Genomic DNA, 17,092 nt, shown 5'->3' with positions numbered 1-17,092 from the left:
AGGCCTAGTGAACAGGAATAAACACTGAAAGCGACAGTCTCAAATGGGCAGAACTGAGTTAAATGGCAGGAGCGAACCATGGGAAATCACTGTCCATAATGGAAAAGTGGCTGTGGTATCTAATTATAGACCTGGCATGAGGATGCTGCATTTATAAACCACTCATGTGAACAAATAGAGCAGAATATATCTCTTGACACTACAGTATATCTTTAACACAACTTGATTACATCGTTTCATACAGTAAATAATGAAGAAATCCTCTCTTTTTTTCTGCAAGATTTTTTTTTTTTTTTTTTTTTTAAAGCATAATCATTGATGTTGACAACTGAACAACTGAAGAAGTTCCGCTGACGAAGCACACAGGAAGTAGCATTGTGTTGGCAGGTGCCGCAGGTGATAACCAGACTGTCAAGTTTATGTCTACTGTGGTTACACCCTGCAACCGCACTATATGAAATACTGAGAGAGAAAAAAATTGACAAAGATAACAGTTAAAACTGAAAGAAAAATTAAAACCAACAAGCAACAAATGAAATTATTATTCAAACAAATGAATAGATAAAACAAAATATATAATGTCTAATCACTGATATGTAACTATATCATTAGCTGAACAAGAACATTTATAATGTATTTGAATGTATTTCTCATTAGATACTCTTTTACTAATGGTTCTGACCTTATCATTTATTGTCCATAATATACCTAATGGGCCCAGAGTATTTGAAAGGCAGTTAATGTGGCGTTTCCCGTCTGGGAGATCAAAGATAAAGTGAGTGGCTGAAATAAAAGCACACCCTTCAAAGTTCTTCCCATACTGTGAGCTGTGATGGGGCGGGCACACAATGTGTGAAGCTTATGCTCCCTGCTGTTGCGCTAGACCTCCCAAATTCTCGTTGCTTCATACACTCTTTTTGTGACCAAATAAACATTAAGTACTTCGAGCTATTTGTATTTCATTCCCTTTTAGTGTTATTCAGCTACTTTTCAGATGAGATCTAAAGTGATTTTGACACACATATTGACTGTGACTTTTATGTTTGCCCTGGAAATGGGTGGTATTTTCTGGCTGGTGCCCTGCAAGGAGCCTGGACCCCTATTTGTCCGAAGTATTGAGTATACTCGCCTTCTTACAAGGGCGTTTGGACGCGGGTCGTACACCCTCCACGTTCATGTGGCTTTGATCAGGGGATTTTGCTTCAGTTGACTACCTTTGGCTGAACTGGCCAATGTAAAGGCTTAGGCCACACCCATTCTGGAGGGCTCCGACATGCCAGGGCGCGAAGCAGCCTTATTGGTTCTTGCGTCTGAGCCGCCTCGCCATAGGTTCGTGCAGTTGCCGCAGCACATCCAATGACCGCACTAGTCGTTCATCTGTGTCTGCTGTGCAGCTGCACTGCGTTTTAAAAATTTTGGCTTCAATATTCCACATTTTTAAAACAGGGCTCCTCCTCCTCAATATCTTGTCAGGCTTGTCAATATTTCTATCCCTTGCAGCTGCCCTTATAGACTTCTTTCCTTCCTTGACCTCAGCGGCTGCACTCTCCATCTCCTCGAGGGGTGTTTTGCCCCAGGTTGTCTTCCTGGTGTATTACCTTGGCATGATGGCTTTTCTACAATGTTTATGACATTAAAAAATAAAACATATGTAATGTTATATTACATTAAAATATGTTTAAGACTAAACTTAACTTGTGCCTCATGTCTCACTTTACCCCACAGCATTTGTCTCACTTTACCCCACTGCCACATTTTAGAAAAAAACGATCTCTCTTAGTAATTCAGGATACTTTTCAGCTGCATCATCACATGGTTTTATATGTTAATAGTTCATCAACATGTATGATATAAGTTTTTCTACCTGAATCAATTTGCTTTGGCACAACAGTTGATTAAGTTGACAGCAAGAAAATTTACTTTTACATGCAAAACAAATATTTTTGTGAAAAAAACATGCTTATCACAGCATCATGAGGTCCTCTCCTTCATGGCCAAGGGGAAATGGGATGGGCTTGAAAACATAATGGTCACATGACCACAAATGTGTTCCGTTGACTAGATACAGGGGGTGTCTCACATTACCCGTACGTAATAAGAAAAAATCTGTTGTCGGACAACATTGAAGTTGATAAGCACTTGGAATTACACAAGATGCACTTCTGTGATTGGTCTATTACAGTTCTCATGTACTGAGATGGTGGGTATGGTTTCTGTGTGGGGTTATTTTGTTGTTGGGCTGTTGGGTGTGCAACATACATACAGTAGTGGAACAGCATTTTTAAAGTGGTAGTTCACCCAAAAATGAAAATTCTGTCATAATTTACTCACCGTCAAGTTGTTCCAAACCTGTATGAGTTTATTTCTTCTGTTGAACACAAAAGAAGATATTTTGAAGAATGTGGGTTGCCAAACAGTTGACCATGACTTCCATGATATTTATTTTCCTACTTTGCAAGTCAATGGCTACCGTCAACTGTCTGGTTACCAACATTCTTCAAAATAGCTTATTTTTTGTTCAGCAGAAGAAAGAAAAAAAAATGCAGATTTGGAACAACTTGGACAAAATTTTCATTTTTGAGTGAACTATCCTCTTAGGGAATATCTTCAGTGTCACTTCCTGTTTCAGTTGAATTAATAGTTTTTTGAGAAAATTAGGGAATATTTCACAGACATCATACATTTTACATGTATTTTGCAAAAAAAAAAAAAAAAGTACATGAGGAAAAGATTAAACATCATATGATATCATCATTATCATGCATTAATTAAATGCATTACACAGTTGTATAGAGACTAAATGAGATTAAATGCAAACGTTTTTTCATAAGAATAATTGCTTTTCACAAATACACTGATTTGCACTGCTATGCAAACAATATTAATCATCCACTGACTGAAGCCAATCCATATACAATGGCAGTCAGTTGTAGTAGAGAAGGTCCAGATGTACAGGTCAATTGCCCAATCAGAGCTGGAATCTTTCTACCACGTGATCATTTGTGAGCAGTTGGGAAGCGTCGATAGGCGGGGACAATAGTGGGCCTGGCTCGTGCGTTTGGTTGTGTAGGTAAGCCTTGGATGAGATTTTGTGAGTTTTATTTATCATTGTGTGACTATTTTGCTGTTTAATACTAATTCGCTATGTTAATATAAGCAGACTTGGCGTTTAGAGTCTATGTCTTTATTGTACACTTTTACTTTAAGCCTCATAGCGCTGGAATAACAGTTTCCTGTGTGAAAGTAACCGCCTGGATAGCAGCGGTCATTTCTCCTTTGAATAAAATCAGTTGTGTTCATTTTATAAAATATCATGTCATATTGCATAAAACTCCCAGACCTCCTTTAATTTTTTTTACGAGACGCTGAAATGTATTTATATTGTAATAGACATACTATATATAATTCCTTGAATGTGAAATTACGTTAATGTATTAAACCCGTTGTTAAAATGGCAATAGTGTCTCGTCAGATGGCTGTTTTAATGTTACATTGATGTATTAAAGTCGACAAAAGTTCAGAAGCTGTTTATACAGCTCTGTACTATTTCTTATTGCAGTTATTCCATGTGCTTTTATGCATTTTATAGTATAAAACACCTCCGAAATGTAATTTATAACATGTTAATTGGTTGTTGACAGACTCTGAGGAGCTGATTTGGACTGGATATCATCTCACCTTCTTTTTGGGACAACTTCATACACAGATGTTATCATAATCCAGTGGATAGGTGCTTGGAATAGTTCTGGATCCAACTCATATTTTTGTGTTTTTCCTCATGGATGGCATGGCTTTTGAAGAAACGTGATTTTTCATAAGTGTTTGCAAACTTGTGGGACAAACTAAGCTAAGTTACTGTTCAAGTGAAGTTTCATTCCAAAGATGGATCAGCAGGCAGCTGGAGGGGAAGACCCCAATAAACCCTCCAAAAAGAAATCCAGTGAGGATGAGAGCAAAAACAAAAAACTGGTATGTATTATAGCTTCTGAACTCAGTTGTTTGTTGTTGTTATTTCTTAGGTATGTCACACAAAGTGTATGAGATTTTGTCTTTCGAAGGGTCATTCCACAACATCGGTGCCACCATCAGGTTTTTTTCAGTTTTTTTTTTTATCAGGTTTTCTCGTACTAAAATGGACAAGAAGGTACACGTAAATAAAAATAAAGCTTCTGTATTTTTACTGATGTTATTAGAATTGCCTATAACAACTCCATATAAGTTGGAGTCAGCTTGTTATTGTTAAAGCTATTGTTTAAACATGTTCATGATGGACACAAAATGAACCCTTTTTGTGCAATGACCCAGTTAAAGTTTTTTTCAAACCTTATTTGGGTTTTCTACTTCTAGTATGCATCCAGACAGCTGTAGCAGTGAAGGATTTGATCATTTTTGTTAAATATATCATCAAAGTTTCTCTCAAACTTGTAGCATGTTTTCACTGCAAAGATTTTACAGGCTCAGTCAGCACTCTCTGGTCTCAGTCAGCTGTTGAACCTATCAGTGTATTACTTCACAGGACTCGTGATAATGTGCTGTCAAAACACTCTGTGAGTGTCAGTGGGGTCTGAACTGAAGTAGTGTTTGTGATACCTGTGAACTTTCATGGATAGCTAGCTAGCTACATATATCATGAAGCCTTAGTAGTGAAACTGGAATTGTTTGTTTCAGTTCATGCTGACTGCCTTTTTGAAAGTTTTATAACGTGGATAAAGTTTGCTGTCTTACTGACCTCAGGGTAAAGAAAGGTCATGTGATACATAATGAAGTTATTTGTATGTTGTGTACTGTTACTTGTCTAGCATCAAGCTTATCATTGCCATCATGTTATTTTAAGAAAACTAACAGCTAACTAAAGGTGTCAGTAGTAACGGAACAGTGTGTTGTTGGTTAGTAAAGCGTGTTAACTTAGGTATTTAGGTAACTGTTTGACACAGAGCCAAGTATTTTAGTATTACCGTATGTCATACCTGTGTGGAAGTAGAACTTATTACTTCATCGCTCTTCCACAGCCTTCTTCTATTTCATATAGCTCTTTTAATGACCTGGGATTCATTTGCTTTGACTTCTAATTCTAAATATGCATGCTGCCTACTGAATGTAGGACAGTCTATTTCAAGTTGCCTCCTCATGAATGTATTAATTACTTACTTACTGCCTTCCCAAAAGTTCAAAAAAGTTGGCCTTGACTGTAGACTTCACAAAGCAGTCTGAAGATCATTTAGTCATCTTGTAATGTCTTGGACAGAGCTTATTGTCACAGTAGGGTTCCAGATCAAGCGAGGTGACTAAGTGTCTATGTCTGTAATCCGCATACGCATTGTAACTTGTTTGTGTCCAGTCAAATGAACCTGTACCAGCTTCATAATGACAGCATTTTTTTTGGGAGCTGCAGGAATCCATCCCTTTATGAGCCCCATTTACTTTGTGGAATGTAAACCTTTGGGAGTCAGATGTAGACATTCTTATAGCCAGTGTGTAGTAGTTGAACAGTGTGCTGAAAGTAGTGTGGTAGGGGTATTACCACAAACTTTTATTTTTGTGTCCCAGGCTGCCTGAAATTCTGAGGCATATGGGTGTGTTGTAATACTTGTTTATGATTAGTTAGTTTATATCCTCTTATTCCCAGGGAACGGCTAGGAAGCCTCCATGAGTGGAGCGGGTGTGGCTCGTGAAGTTAAAAACACCCCACATTTTGGGTGCGTCTTAATCAGAAAGATATCTGTGCTGCTGTTGTTCATAAATACCAGTAGTGATGTTGTACATTGAGGATGTTGCCATTAGGGCTGAATGATTTTGGAAAATAAGCTAATTGCAATATATAGGCCTATTTCTTTTAAACCAATATTGTGATTTAATATGCAATTATTTTATTAAGCTCTTTATCGTCTGTATTATTCAACAAAGACAAACAATAAATCATTATAGTATGACCAACACAATATTAGATAGATTAAACATAAGCTGTTCTTTCCTGTAGGCCAGGCCTATATGTGCCAAGTTAATGCTTCCTCGAAAAAACTGCTTTACTCTCTCGTGTCACGTAACCAGAGTGTAATCGCAGCCTTTGCGGTTAAAAAAATCTTGTTTCATCATTTTGCGATATTATTATCGCAAATGCAATTAAATGTTCAGCCCTAGTTACCATGTCTCCGGAAATAGTGCCATCATTGTCCCAATTGTAGTGAGTCAGGGTCCTTACCAGTGTCCGAATTCGTGTACGCAATATACTGATTCATGATCTAGGGAACTAGGGAGCTGATTGAGACGCACCCTTTGTCTACTAGTGCAAGATGGTTCAAGGGTGTTTGTTTAAAATAAGCTAAAACAGCTTAACAACTGTAATTTTTAAGAACCAGGGTTCCCACAGTCTTGGAAAACCTGGATACTGTATATGACGTATATGTATAATTTCTAGACCAGGGAAAGCCGGTCATAATTTCTGTAATGAATACACTATATGTATACACTACGAGTTTGGTTCGATTTTTTTATTTAATGTTGTTGAAAGAAGTCTCTTATACTCAGTAAAAACAGAAATATTGTGAATTATTATTACTGTTTACATTAACAATTTTGGTAACAATTTACAATAAGATTTCATTAGTTAACATTAGTTTACTACATTAGTGAGCAGGAACTAATAATGAACTGCACTTTTACAGCATTTATTAGTCTTTGTTAATTTCATTTACTAATACATTATTAAAATCAAAAGTTGTATTGTTAACATTAACTGCACTGTGTGAAGTAACATGAACAAACAATGAGCAGCTGTATATTATCTAACATTAACAAATATTAGCAAACACAGTAACAAATGTATTGCTTATGGTTAGTTCATGTTAGTTAACACATTAATGTTAACAAATGTTAACAGATGAAACCTTATTGTAAAGTGTTACTACCACTATGTTCTATTATATTTTAAAATATTATTTATTCCTGTGATGGAAAAGATTCATATTTTCATGGTCAAGCTATGTTGAAAACAGTTTTTTTTTTGTGCAAGGTTTTGAGTCCGGCCTTAACACTGATGTCACTCTCTCTTACACACTAGTGATCTCACTATTGCACATCCTGTTGCTGGTTTGGTGCCAGGCATGTTCTCTGTTGCCTAACTTTTCTGCGCACATAAGACGTCCAGAACTTCTGCTATTACACAATAGCTTTCGGCAAAATTAAGGAACCCATGCACCTAAAGAGTGGTGAAGTTTAAATCCAGTCTTTTTAGTTTTCTCTCTGCAACAAGTTTGTCTCTATAGCACCCATTATGGGAAATGGCATGTAATACATTTGTTTGTCAGTAGATGTATAACAGTAACTTAGGCTTATTTGGTTGGGGGGAATGGTAGATGGTGTTCTAAGTCTAATGAAGTAATCAATTTAAACTATTTTCAAATAATATTTTATTTTAAAATGTACACACATTCACTCTTATTAATTCCTATGTTATATCGTTTATTCGTCTAATATGCCGAAAATGCAAACATTTGTTTGTCTCGTCACATTGAGTTATGAATTATATGAATCACGATAGCATATTTTCAATTCAAAACTGTGAAAATTCATAAAAGGTGGTTTGCATCATAGGCTATTACCAGTGACAGATTTAGCAAATTGGGGGCCCAAAGTGAAGGTACGTATGGGGGGCCCCCCATCCCATCTTTATGAGAACGGAAAAAAAAAATTACCGACTGAATGGTAGGAAAAGCTAATCTACGGGGAAGTAAAGGTTGGAGAGGAGAAAAAAAACCTTCCCCAACAGAGAATAAGGTTTCAGATAACACCTGTCTTTGCCAAAATTTTAAGATCAAATCAATATCAATATAACCAGCAAGACAAGTAGTTAGGGTAAACCCCCACAAACAGCCATATACTTAGCAAATATTGCCAAGATGAATAATTGACTTTGTATGAGTGAGTGAGGTTGCAATTGGCATTGCACATGAGATTGACATTTCAAACATTCTGCAAACAAACTTTTTTATAGGTTTGTATTAGTTTATATATTTTATAATGTAATAATTTCACAGTTAATCTACAAATGAATGTAGAGACAACATAAAGACAGTAGGCCTATATTTTAAATTACTTGTTTAATGGCATCTTTTTATGAATGAAGGTCGGTGTCACTGATACTAATAGCTATTGATGTCTGCTGGATAAAAATGATTTTTCCCCCTAATTTTAAACATTAAGCCAGCCATCCAACATTACAGTGTAATTGAAAGCCAAAAAATTTACATTTTGTTAGGCTTCAAAAAATATATAACAACTTTTAATTTACGTGAACTTAAAACAATCATCAGATAAACCCATAATAAATGTCATATTTACTTTTGCCCTTTCTGTCTAACAGGATGTATAGACGTTATCCTCAACTAGCGTCACTTCACAGCTGCTGCTGTAGCGGCACGTGTCCCCAACAGTAGGCGTAAAAAAGTTTGTCATTTTTGAGCCGCTTCGTTTCATTTTCGCGTTTAGACTCGTCTTGCTTCATTGTGTACTTCCCAGTCCTCCTGTCATGTTTATCTTTCGCGGTTTCGCGCCGCGCACCGTTACGGACTAGTCCATTTTATTGTGAAAGTAGGGGGTGTTATGTGTAGGGACAGATAACCATGAACTGGACATTTTAACTACTACTTCAACATTTCAACGTATTTCTTAAGAATATTAATAACATTTACTATGCTTTTGAAGCGTTCATGATGATAAGGGGCTTTTTCTTTTCTTTTCTATTTTTTTTTTGAGGTTGATTGGGGCCCCCCTACTACGACTGCTGGTAGGGGGCCCCAAGCAGCCGCCTACCTATGCCTCTATGTTAAGATCGCCACTGGCTATTACTGTCGGTCGCTGAACAGTAAGACCCGCCTTCTTCGATTTGATTGGCCGTCTCGATCATTTTGACATTGACGAGCGCATTTATACCCCTGAGGCATGAGGAGCCTAAAAATGTTTATCAGCCTTTAATTTTTTACTTTTAAACTTTTTTTGTCATCCCAACAACAAACAGCTTTACTTATTCTAATTCTTATTCTTATTCTTATTTTTTTCTGTTTAAAAAAAAATTATTCATACCAATCCAACCGTCTCCATTGACTTCTGCCTCCTTGTCATTTCTGACTTATAACAAAAAAACAAAGCAATGTCTAAAAGCTGCTATGTGACAAGGTGTTCAGCAAACAAGCTAAAAAACCCAGAAATAAGTTTTTATAAGCTACTGACCGCAAAAAATTACGTTTAAGGAGACAAAAGTGGATACAGGCTGGAATGAATGGGTAAATTGTGGGATCGTGACGCTCAGTATGCACTAAAAAATAGGGATGCACCGATACCACTTTTTCCAGAACAAGTCCGATGGCGATACTTTCATTTTTGATACTCGCCGATACCGATACCGTAACCGATAGATACCTGTATTTTCACTGCATTTGTAATTTTTAAATGTATTAGATAAACCAAAAGAATATAAATCATATTCGTTGGCTTAATTTATTCATCAAATATATATTTCCTTCAGTTATTTTCATGCTTAATTAAGCCTGCTAAAATGCATTGTATGAACTTCTGTTACTTTCACTGTTCATTATATTGCTCTATCATATTTTATCTTTCATTTAATAGCACAGCACATATTTAGAGCAACTCCAGAAGGGCTCAGTGCTCAGGGTTGGGTCAGTGGTACAAATGTTTATAGTGTACCAGTGAAATATCAATTATTTAATCCAATTTTGATTCTACAACAAAAACTACCAGCCTAATTAATGTGAATTTAAAGCATTATTAAAGACAAGTAAGCAGTCATTAAATAAACAGTGTTTTTAGAGTTTTTCGGGTAGATCTAACAGGTACAGAAATTTGAATAAAGTAATCAAATGTGAAAAAAATTGCACATTTATTACTGTATAAATTAAATCAAGATGGATCTTTTTTTAAAGTTGAAAAGGGTGGCCTATTTAATCAAGAGCAGTGAGTACTTTATTTGTCCATTGTTTGATTAACATTAAAACACAGCAGCAGGTTTATTAAACTGCTGCCCCTTTAAGACCGAACGCACGGACCCAATTTGAATATACTGTCTACGTTCACTTGAGATATAACCGACTTTGTTTACTAGGATACTCGCCAAGACAGGCGTTTTTACATAATTTTGTGTGAATTCGTCCGTACAAGCGCAAGACGTGAAAGACAATTCAATTGAATTCAGTATTCACGCGCTGTCTGAGACGCTGGTTTTCGGGGTGCGCGCTTTGAATGTTTGTGTTCATGAAACTTCTTGACCTGCAAACATCCTGTAATAATGTAGGGAACCACTCGTTATACATAAATCAGGTAACAGTTCATTTTTTAATTCAAATAACATGTGCTGAGAAAGTGAGAATGAATATGATTTATATTCTTTTGATTTATGGCAAATGCAGTGAAAATACAGGTATCGTTTACGTTATCGGTATCGGTATCGGCGAGTACCAAAAATGAAAGTACTATCGGCATCGGACTTGTTCTGGAAAAAGTGGTATCGGTGCATTCCTATTTTTTAGTGAAACTGGTAGCCAGGCAACAGACAAGTGACCAATCCTGGGTGGCGACGTCACAACACACATTCTACCAGCTCAGATCGGCACGGTTAGCTAATAGTGCTGAGAATTCCAGGCCGAGAAAGGTTTGTAATCGTGCCTTGCCAAACCAGGCTTAATTGGAAACATAACTGGAACCGTTCCTTACCGTTCTTCGAATCATTTGGCCCGACGGTGGAAAAGCAGCTTAAAGGGTTAGTTTTTTTGCGCACCCAAAGTATTCTCGTGACTTCATAGTAGGGCTGCACGATTTGGGGAAAATGTCATATGCAATTATTGAGGTCAATATTGCGACTGGATTGCGATATAATAAACAAATGGTTTCATGAGTCAACTTGCTTGGTTCTCTAGGAAAATGTACACACAGATTAGTGATAATGGTCAAATGTGTCTCAACTCAAACTAGCAACAACTAAATGCACAGTGTTTTCAAATTAAAATAATATTTTTTTACAAAATGGAAATAATGACTTCTTTGCATTACTGCAAACTTCTTATTGTCTCAATAATACAATAGTATAAAATAAATAGAACTATAAATAAGAACAAGTATGCTCATGAAAATAAGATAATTTGAACATTCTGTCCAGACAAACAGGGACATTTAAGCAGGATGTGTATTGTGATTGTCAAAACAAATTTAGTGACAACATGTTACAATGTTTACATGACTGGTAGGCTAGGCTAGTGTTTTTAGTATTGCTTGACACAAATTTCACGATTTCAAATCTTGTGATTTGATTCCAATCTTGATTCAATATTGATTCATTTGGATAAATATTAGCTACATTAGATACATGTTAATTTTTCTTGAGAAAAAAAAAAACTCACCTAATGCTGTAAACATGCAGAGGCAGAGGCTACTGCAGTCAGCTAGTATTATTATTATTAAAGGTTAAAAATAACAACTCAAATTAAATATAATGTGGTTTTTACTAGGCTATAATAACAACGTTACAATATTTGAATGATAGAAGTAAAAATATAATAAATATTTAATATAGTGCACTTATTTAGCAAAATACTCCTCTCTATAATTTGTCTAGCCAACTAACATGCTATTAAATGGCTTTCCTGAGGTAAATGTAACGTTATGTGACATTGTTCTCCAGCTGTTTTATTGACCTCTTTCCGCGGTTGAAAAACACTGATTGATCGATATTATGTATGAGGCATAAACATTTCAGTAAGTTGTACTGTATCTTTCAATACACCAATTGTTCATTCGTGTTTATTTACTATTAACTAGTAAAGAGTAAGACATGTTCAGTTCACGACCACGATCTGACTGTCACGTCACATTTACAAGCGCCAAAATGCTATTGTTTTAATTTCATAATAAAATTGACAGAATCTGAGAGCTGAGAAAGAATTTGTTTCACTTCAACAGTATCCTGCTCTGTCTAGTCTGTCGGTGTCAGTGTACTCTTTGCTTCGCGATTTTTCTCTGCGTGAGAAAATGGATGTGTGGCGTGAGAGCGTGTGAACATTGTCAATTGCGTGAGTCTCGCGCTGAATGAGTGAGAGTTGGCAGCCCTGCTCTCTCTGCTCAGTGTCGGTTATCTTATAGCCAAAATATTGCCATATAAGAAGCAGGGCTGTACGTTAACTTTTTTTGCACATAGCACTGGTGCTACAGAGGTTGAAAGTTTTGTAGCACAGGCCAAACAGTTGTAGCACAAGTATAAAACGTCTGTTATTATCCCTGAAAACAAACACAAGTAATGGAGTTCATCACTTAAAGAGGCATTGATATTCCATAAAGTGCACAAAAAATACAAACCATCACAAAAATTATTTTTAGACAAACTTTTTATTTATTTGCTAAAAATTTATGAGTGCAGAAACATAACACCTCTTACACCTCAACATTACACATCAATAGAACAGATCTGTGGGCAGACACCACTAAATAAAAACTCTAAAATTATAGTACTAACCTATCCCATGATACTCCTCTATGGGGCTGTTTACACCTGGCCACTTCATGCGTTTTCTGTGATTGGATAGCTATCCGATCGTGAAAAGACCAGGTGTAAATGCCCTCCGAAACGCATTCGAGAAGGAATTGAATCCGATCGCTCAAACCACTTCAGGAGGTGGTCTGGGCCGCATTCCAGACGAAACTGGACAAGTGTAAATGGTCCTCTTTTGCTCCTTATGCTTTTACTTCTCCTAACAATGCTAAAAAATAAACGTGTGTGAGCTTGTTATAGGCTATTGGCTATGTTATAAGCCAGATATGACAGCGCTACTGCAGCACACATCTCTGCAGATGAACATCGTTCATCAAGCCAAAGTGCAAACTATTGCAAATCAAAGTGAAAGTAAGTCGCAGATGCTTAACACACAATCATCTTGATTAAAAGTAAAGAAACGAAATGATCTTACCAGGGCTGTTGCCGCTCTCTCTTATTGCGGTCTTTGATTTTGAAATTAGCTGATGATCAATAAAATGCAGCTCATATCTGTTGCTTTCGGTGACGTGAACTCTATTAAATCTGCATATAGCGCGGTAATTGAATATCGGATTTATATCCGTTTTGTGAAAACACATTTATGTGACCAGGTGTAAATGGAATCGTTTTGATAAATCAGATAGCTAACCGATCTGAGAAAACGCATAAAGTGGCCAGGTGTAAACAGCCCCATGAGACTAATACTGTCAACAGTTGTATAGCACATTTATAACAGCCACTAGGCTGACCAAAGTGCTTTACAGAACAACCAGATTAAAATATAGTAAGACCTGCATAACAACACATAAAACACAAATAAGAGCAGCAAAGCTTAGCGAAACCTTAAAGGGGTCATATAATGCCATTTTTGTACAAGTTAATATGAATCTTTAGGGTCTAAATGAAAACTTTGTAATATACTTTTATTAAAAATTCTCATTAGTATTGTAAGAACTTTTACCTGGTCAAAAACAGCTCTGTTTTCAGCACGCCGTTTCAGTGCATATGCCTTTAAATGATAATGAGCTTTGCTCACCCCGCCCCTCTGTTCTTTGAGGCGTTTTGACACAACGCACGTGGAGTGTTACCTTGACAACAGTTGAGGTATATTTTGGAACAAGAATGGCAGCGCGAGTCTCTGAGGACACATCTGTGCAACCGTATCAGTTTGAACCGGAGTCGCATCCGGAACAAGATGATGGCCGCAAAGAAGTTCGACAATTAAGGCTCGAACAGGACGTTTCTGAATGGTTGGTTAATGTAATCTCACTTTGATCTATTTTTGTATGCACTGGCAGGGTAGAGTAGTGAGATACGAACGCTATGCGTTTACTGATGTATACGTTAGTTCATTGACAGATTGATGTTACAGCTAATGGTCATGAACAACTTTTTTTCGCGATTTGCAAAGATTAATATAAAGGTTAATAACACTTTACACTCACTTCTTCTGGAGGTGGAGGTGCAGCGGGTACACGAATAATTGGTACCGATTCTTAGCAAAACCAGCTTTATACTGACCCTCGTTTATAAAGCAGTCTGGTGAGAAATGATTCACGTAAACATGAGAGCATTGTAGGGATGTGCATCTCCATAGCTGAGGCCGATGCGATACGCATCTCGATGCATAGCCAACGATACGATACATTAAAGATGCATATAAGCAGCTACCGATGCGATGCAATACGATTCACTACTATTACGATGCGGTGCGATCCGATCCGATCCGATTTCGATTTGATTCAACGTGATGCGATTCAATGTAATATGATGCAATGGAGAAAAATATATATAATATACTTTCAGTAAACTTAATGTGTGTAAATATTTGTATGAACACTAAAAGAGTCAACACCATAAGACATAAACTAAAAATGTTTCACAGACATGTGAGTAACAGAAATAGAATAATGTGTCCCTGAATGAAGGGAGGCTCAAAATCAAAAGTACCAGTCAGTATCTGGTGTGGCCACCAGCTGCTTGAAGTACTGCAGTGCATCTCCTCCTCATGGACTGGACCAGATTTGTCAGTTCTTGCTGTGAGATGTTACCCCACTCTTCCACCAAGGCACTTGAAAGTTCCTGGACACTTCTGGGGGGAATGGCCCTAGCCCTCACCCTGCGATCCAACAGGTCCCAGACGTGCTCAATGGGATTGAGATCCGGGCTCTTCGCTGGGCATGGCAGAACACTGACATTAGTGTCATGCAGAAACTCACGCACAGAACGAGCAGTATGGCTGGTGGCATTGTCCTGCTGGAGGATCATGTCCGGATGAGCATGCATAAAGGGTACCACATGAGGGAGGAGGATGTCTTCCCTGTACCGCAAGGCATTGAGATTGCCTGCAATGACAACAAGCTCAGTCCGATGGTGATGTGATATACCGCCCCAGACCATGACGGACCCCCCACCTCCAAATCGATCCCGCTCCAGGGTACAGGCCTCGGTGTAATGCTCATTCCTTCGACGATAAACACGAATCCGTCCATCACCCCTGGTGAGACAAAACCGTGGCTCATCAGTGAAGAGCACTTTTTGCCACTCCTGTCTGGTCCAGCGAAGGTGGGTTTGTGCCCATAGGCGGCGTTGTTGCTGGTGATGTCTGGTAAGGACCTGCCTTACAACAGGCCTACAAGCCCTCAGTCCAGCCTCTCTCAGCCTATTGCGGACAGTCTGAGCACTGATGGAGGGATTGTGTGTTCCTGGTGTGACTCGGGCAGTTGTTGTGGCCATCCTGTACCTGTCACGCAGGTGTGATATTCGGATGTACCGATCCTGTGCAGGTGTTGTTACACGTGGTCTTCCACTGCGAGGATGATCAGCTGTCCTTCCTGTCTCCCTGTACCGCTGTCTTAGGCGTCTCACAGTGCGGACATGGCAATCTATTGCCCTGGCCACATCAGCAGTCCTCATGCCTCCCTGCAGCATGCCTAATGCACGTTCACGCAAATGAGCAGGGACCCTGGGCATCTTTCTTTGGGTGTTTTTCACAGTCGGTAGACAAGTCTCTTTAGTGTCCTGCGTTTTTAGAACTGTGACCTTAAATGCCTACTATCTGTAAGCTGTTAAGGTCTTAACGACCATTCCACAGGTGGATGTTAATTAATTGATTATGGTTAATTGAACATGCATGGAAAACATTGTTTAAACCCTTTACAATGAAGATCTGTAAAGTTATTTGGATTTTTACAACATTATTGTTGAAATACACAGTCCTGAAAAAGGGACGTTTCTTTTTTTTTATTTTCTTTTATTCAGACATACAGCAAATCATAAAGTAGCTTAAGTGCCGTCTGACTTTTAACGCATGGTTCTTTCATCTTTTTTCACAAAACCAAAAGATTAAATAAAAGCAGGTGCTGTTTTAACATAAACAATTACAAAAATAAAAAAACCTTTCACAAAACAGGTCTTTAAAATTTCAGGTCTATTATTGACAGTCACAGGCTGCTGTAAACCAGATTAACTCAAATGTCCTACTTTAAGGTTTAAAGGTAGGTGACTCTCAGGACACGCCTCGCACTCCGTAGTGTTGTGATACGTCATATTCATGTAGCAGCTGCTGCAGTCGTGATGGTCATGATGAGAGAACGCGATTGAGCAACAGTTCAGAAAGGAGAAATCAATCTAGTCGACCTGGACGCGCGAATGAGGCGAAATCGTGTCCATCGCAACGCGCTAAACGCGTCAAGCACCGCAGGACCTCCAGACCCGCGTCAACGCGTCTTTACATTGACTTTAACATGGAAATCACTCGCTACAGACGCTCAATTTGCATTCGGTGTGAACGCAGCAGTTACATAATAAAATATTGGCCACAAATGATTGGTCACTTTCTAAATAGTAAAAGTATAGCGCATCTACTAATAATTATATATGAATAAATCGTTTTTTACCGATGCAGATGTTAGAAACGATGCATCGCGATACAAATGCCAACTTGTATCCGATGCACACTTATTAAAATCGATGCATCGCATCGTTAGCTTTTATGCCGATGCACCGATGCGAATCGGTGAATCTTACGATCCCTAGAACATTGACGTTGCTCGTGGGGAATATTCCCTTCGAAAACAAAACTCAGCCACTGAGTCTTCAGCGGTTCGGATTTAGGAAAATCAAAATGACTGCTGTGTTCGCTATTACACTCAAGAACAGAAGACCACAATCGCTTAGACGCCATTCTGCTCCAGTGTATCAACAATAGCGGACTATTATGACAGCTCGCTCAGGGCGGGGATGTATTGAAACGTCAATCAACAATCATGGGAGGGGCGTCCGACCGTGTGACGTCACAAAATCGAACGGCTCAATTTGAGGCAGGGGAAAACCTATGGGGAAAACATATAAGGAGATTAAAACAAAAACACTTGATGGATTTTTATCATTATGATGGTGGTGTACAGGCACTGCCAACACACATTTCAGTACAATCAACTTGTAAAAGTGCATGTACCATTATATGACCCCTTTAAAACCGGAGTGACAAAACAGTATCAGACTCAAATATAAAATAGCAAAACAGGAGTAGCAAAGCAGTGTCAGACTCAAATA

At 38.0% G+C, this 17,092-nt stretch overlaps 1 protein-coding gene across 1 annotated transcript in view; it reads left to right on the top strand.

Annotated features, from left to right (window-relative positions):
- Positions 1-3,008: 3,008 nt before the first annotated feature.
- The window catches only part of diaph2 (diaphanous-related formin 2), a 559,427-nt gene continuing 545,343 nt past the window's right edge, over positions 3,009-17,092 (top strand). Inside the window, exons 1-2 of the mRNA XM_056270265.1 lie at positions 3,009-3,070; positions 3,642-3,969. Of these exons, the coding sequence (XP_056126240.1) occupies positions 3,883-3,969 (87 nt within the window). The 5' untranslated portion in view covers positions 3,009-3,070; positions 3,642-3,882. The remainder of the gene's footprint in view (positions 3,071-3,641; positions 3,970-17,092) is intronic.

This window comes from Rhinichthys klamathensis, unplaced genomic scaffold, assembly GCF_029890125.1.
Source record: "Rhinichthys klamathensis goyatoka isolate OS25496 unplaced genomic scaffold, OSU_Roscu_1.1 h1tg000301l_1, whole genome shotgun sequence".
Taxonomy (NCBI): domain Eukaryota; kingdom Metazoa; phylum Chordata; class Actinopteri; order Cypriniformes; family Leuciscidae; genus Rhinichthys; species Rhinichthys klamathensis.
The sequence above is the reverse complement of the archived record's forward strand: the minus strand, read 5'-3'. Positions and strand labels throughout refer to the sequence as shown.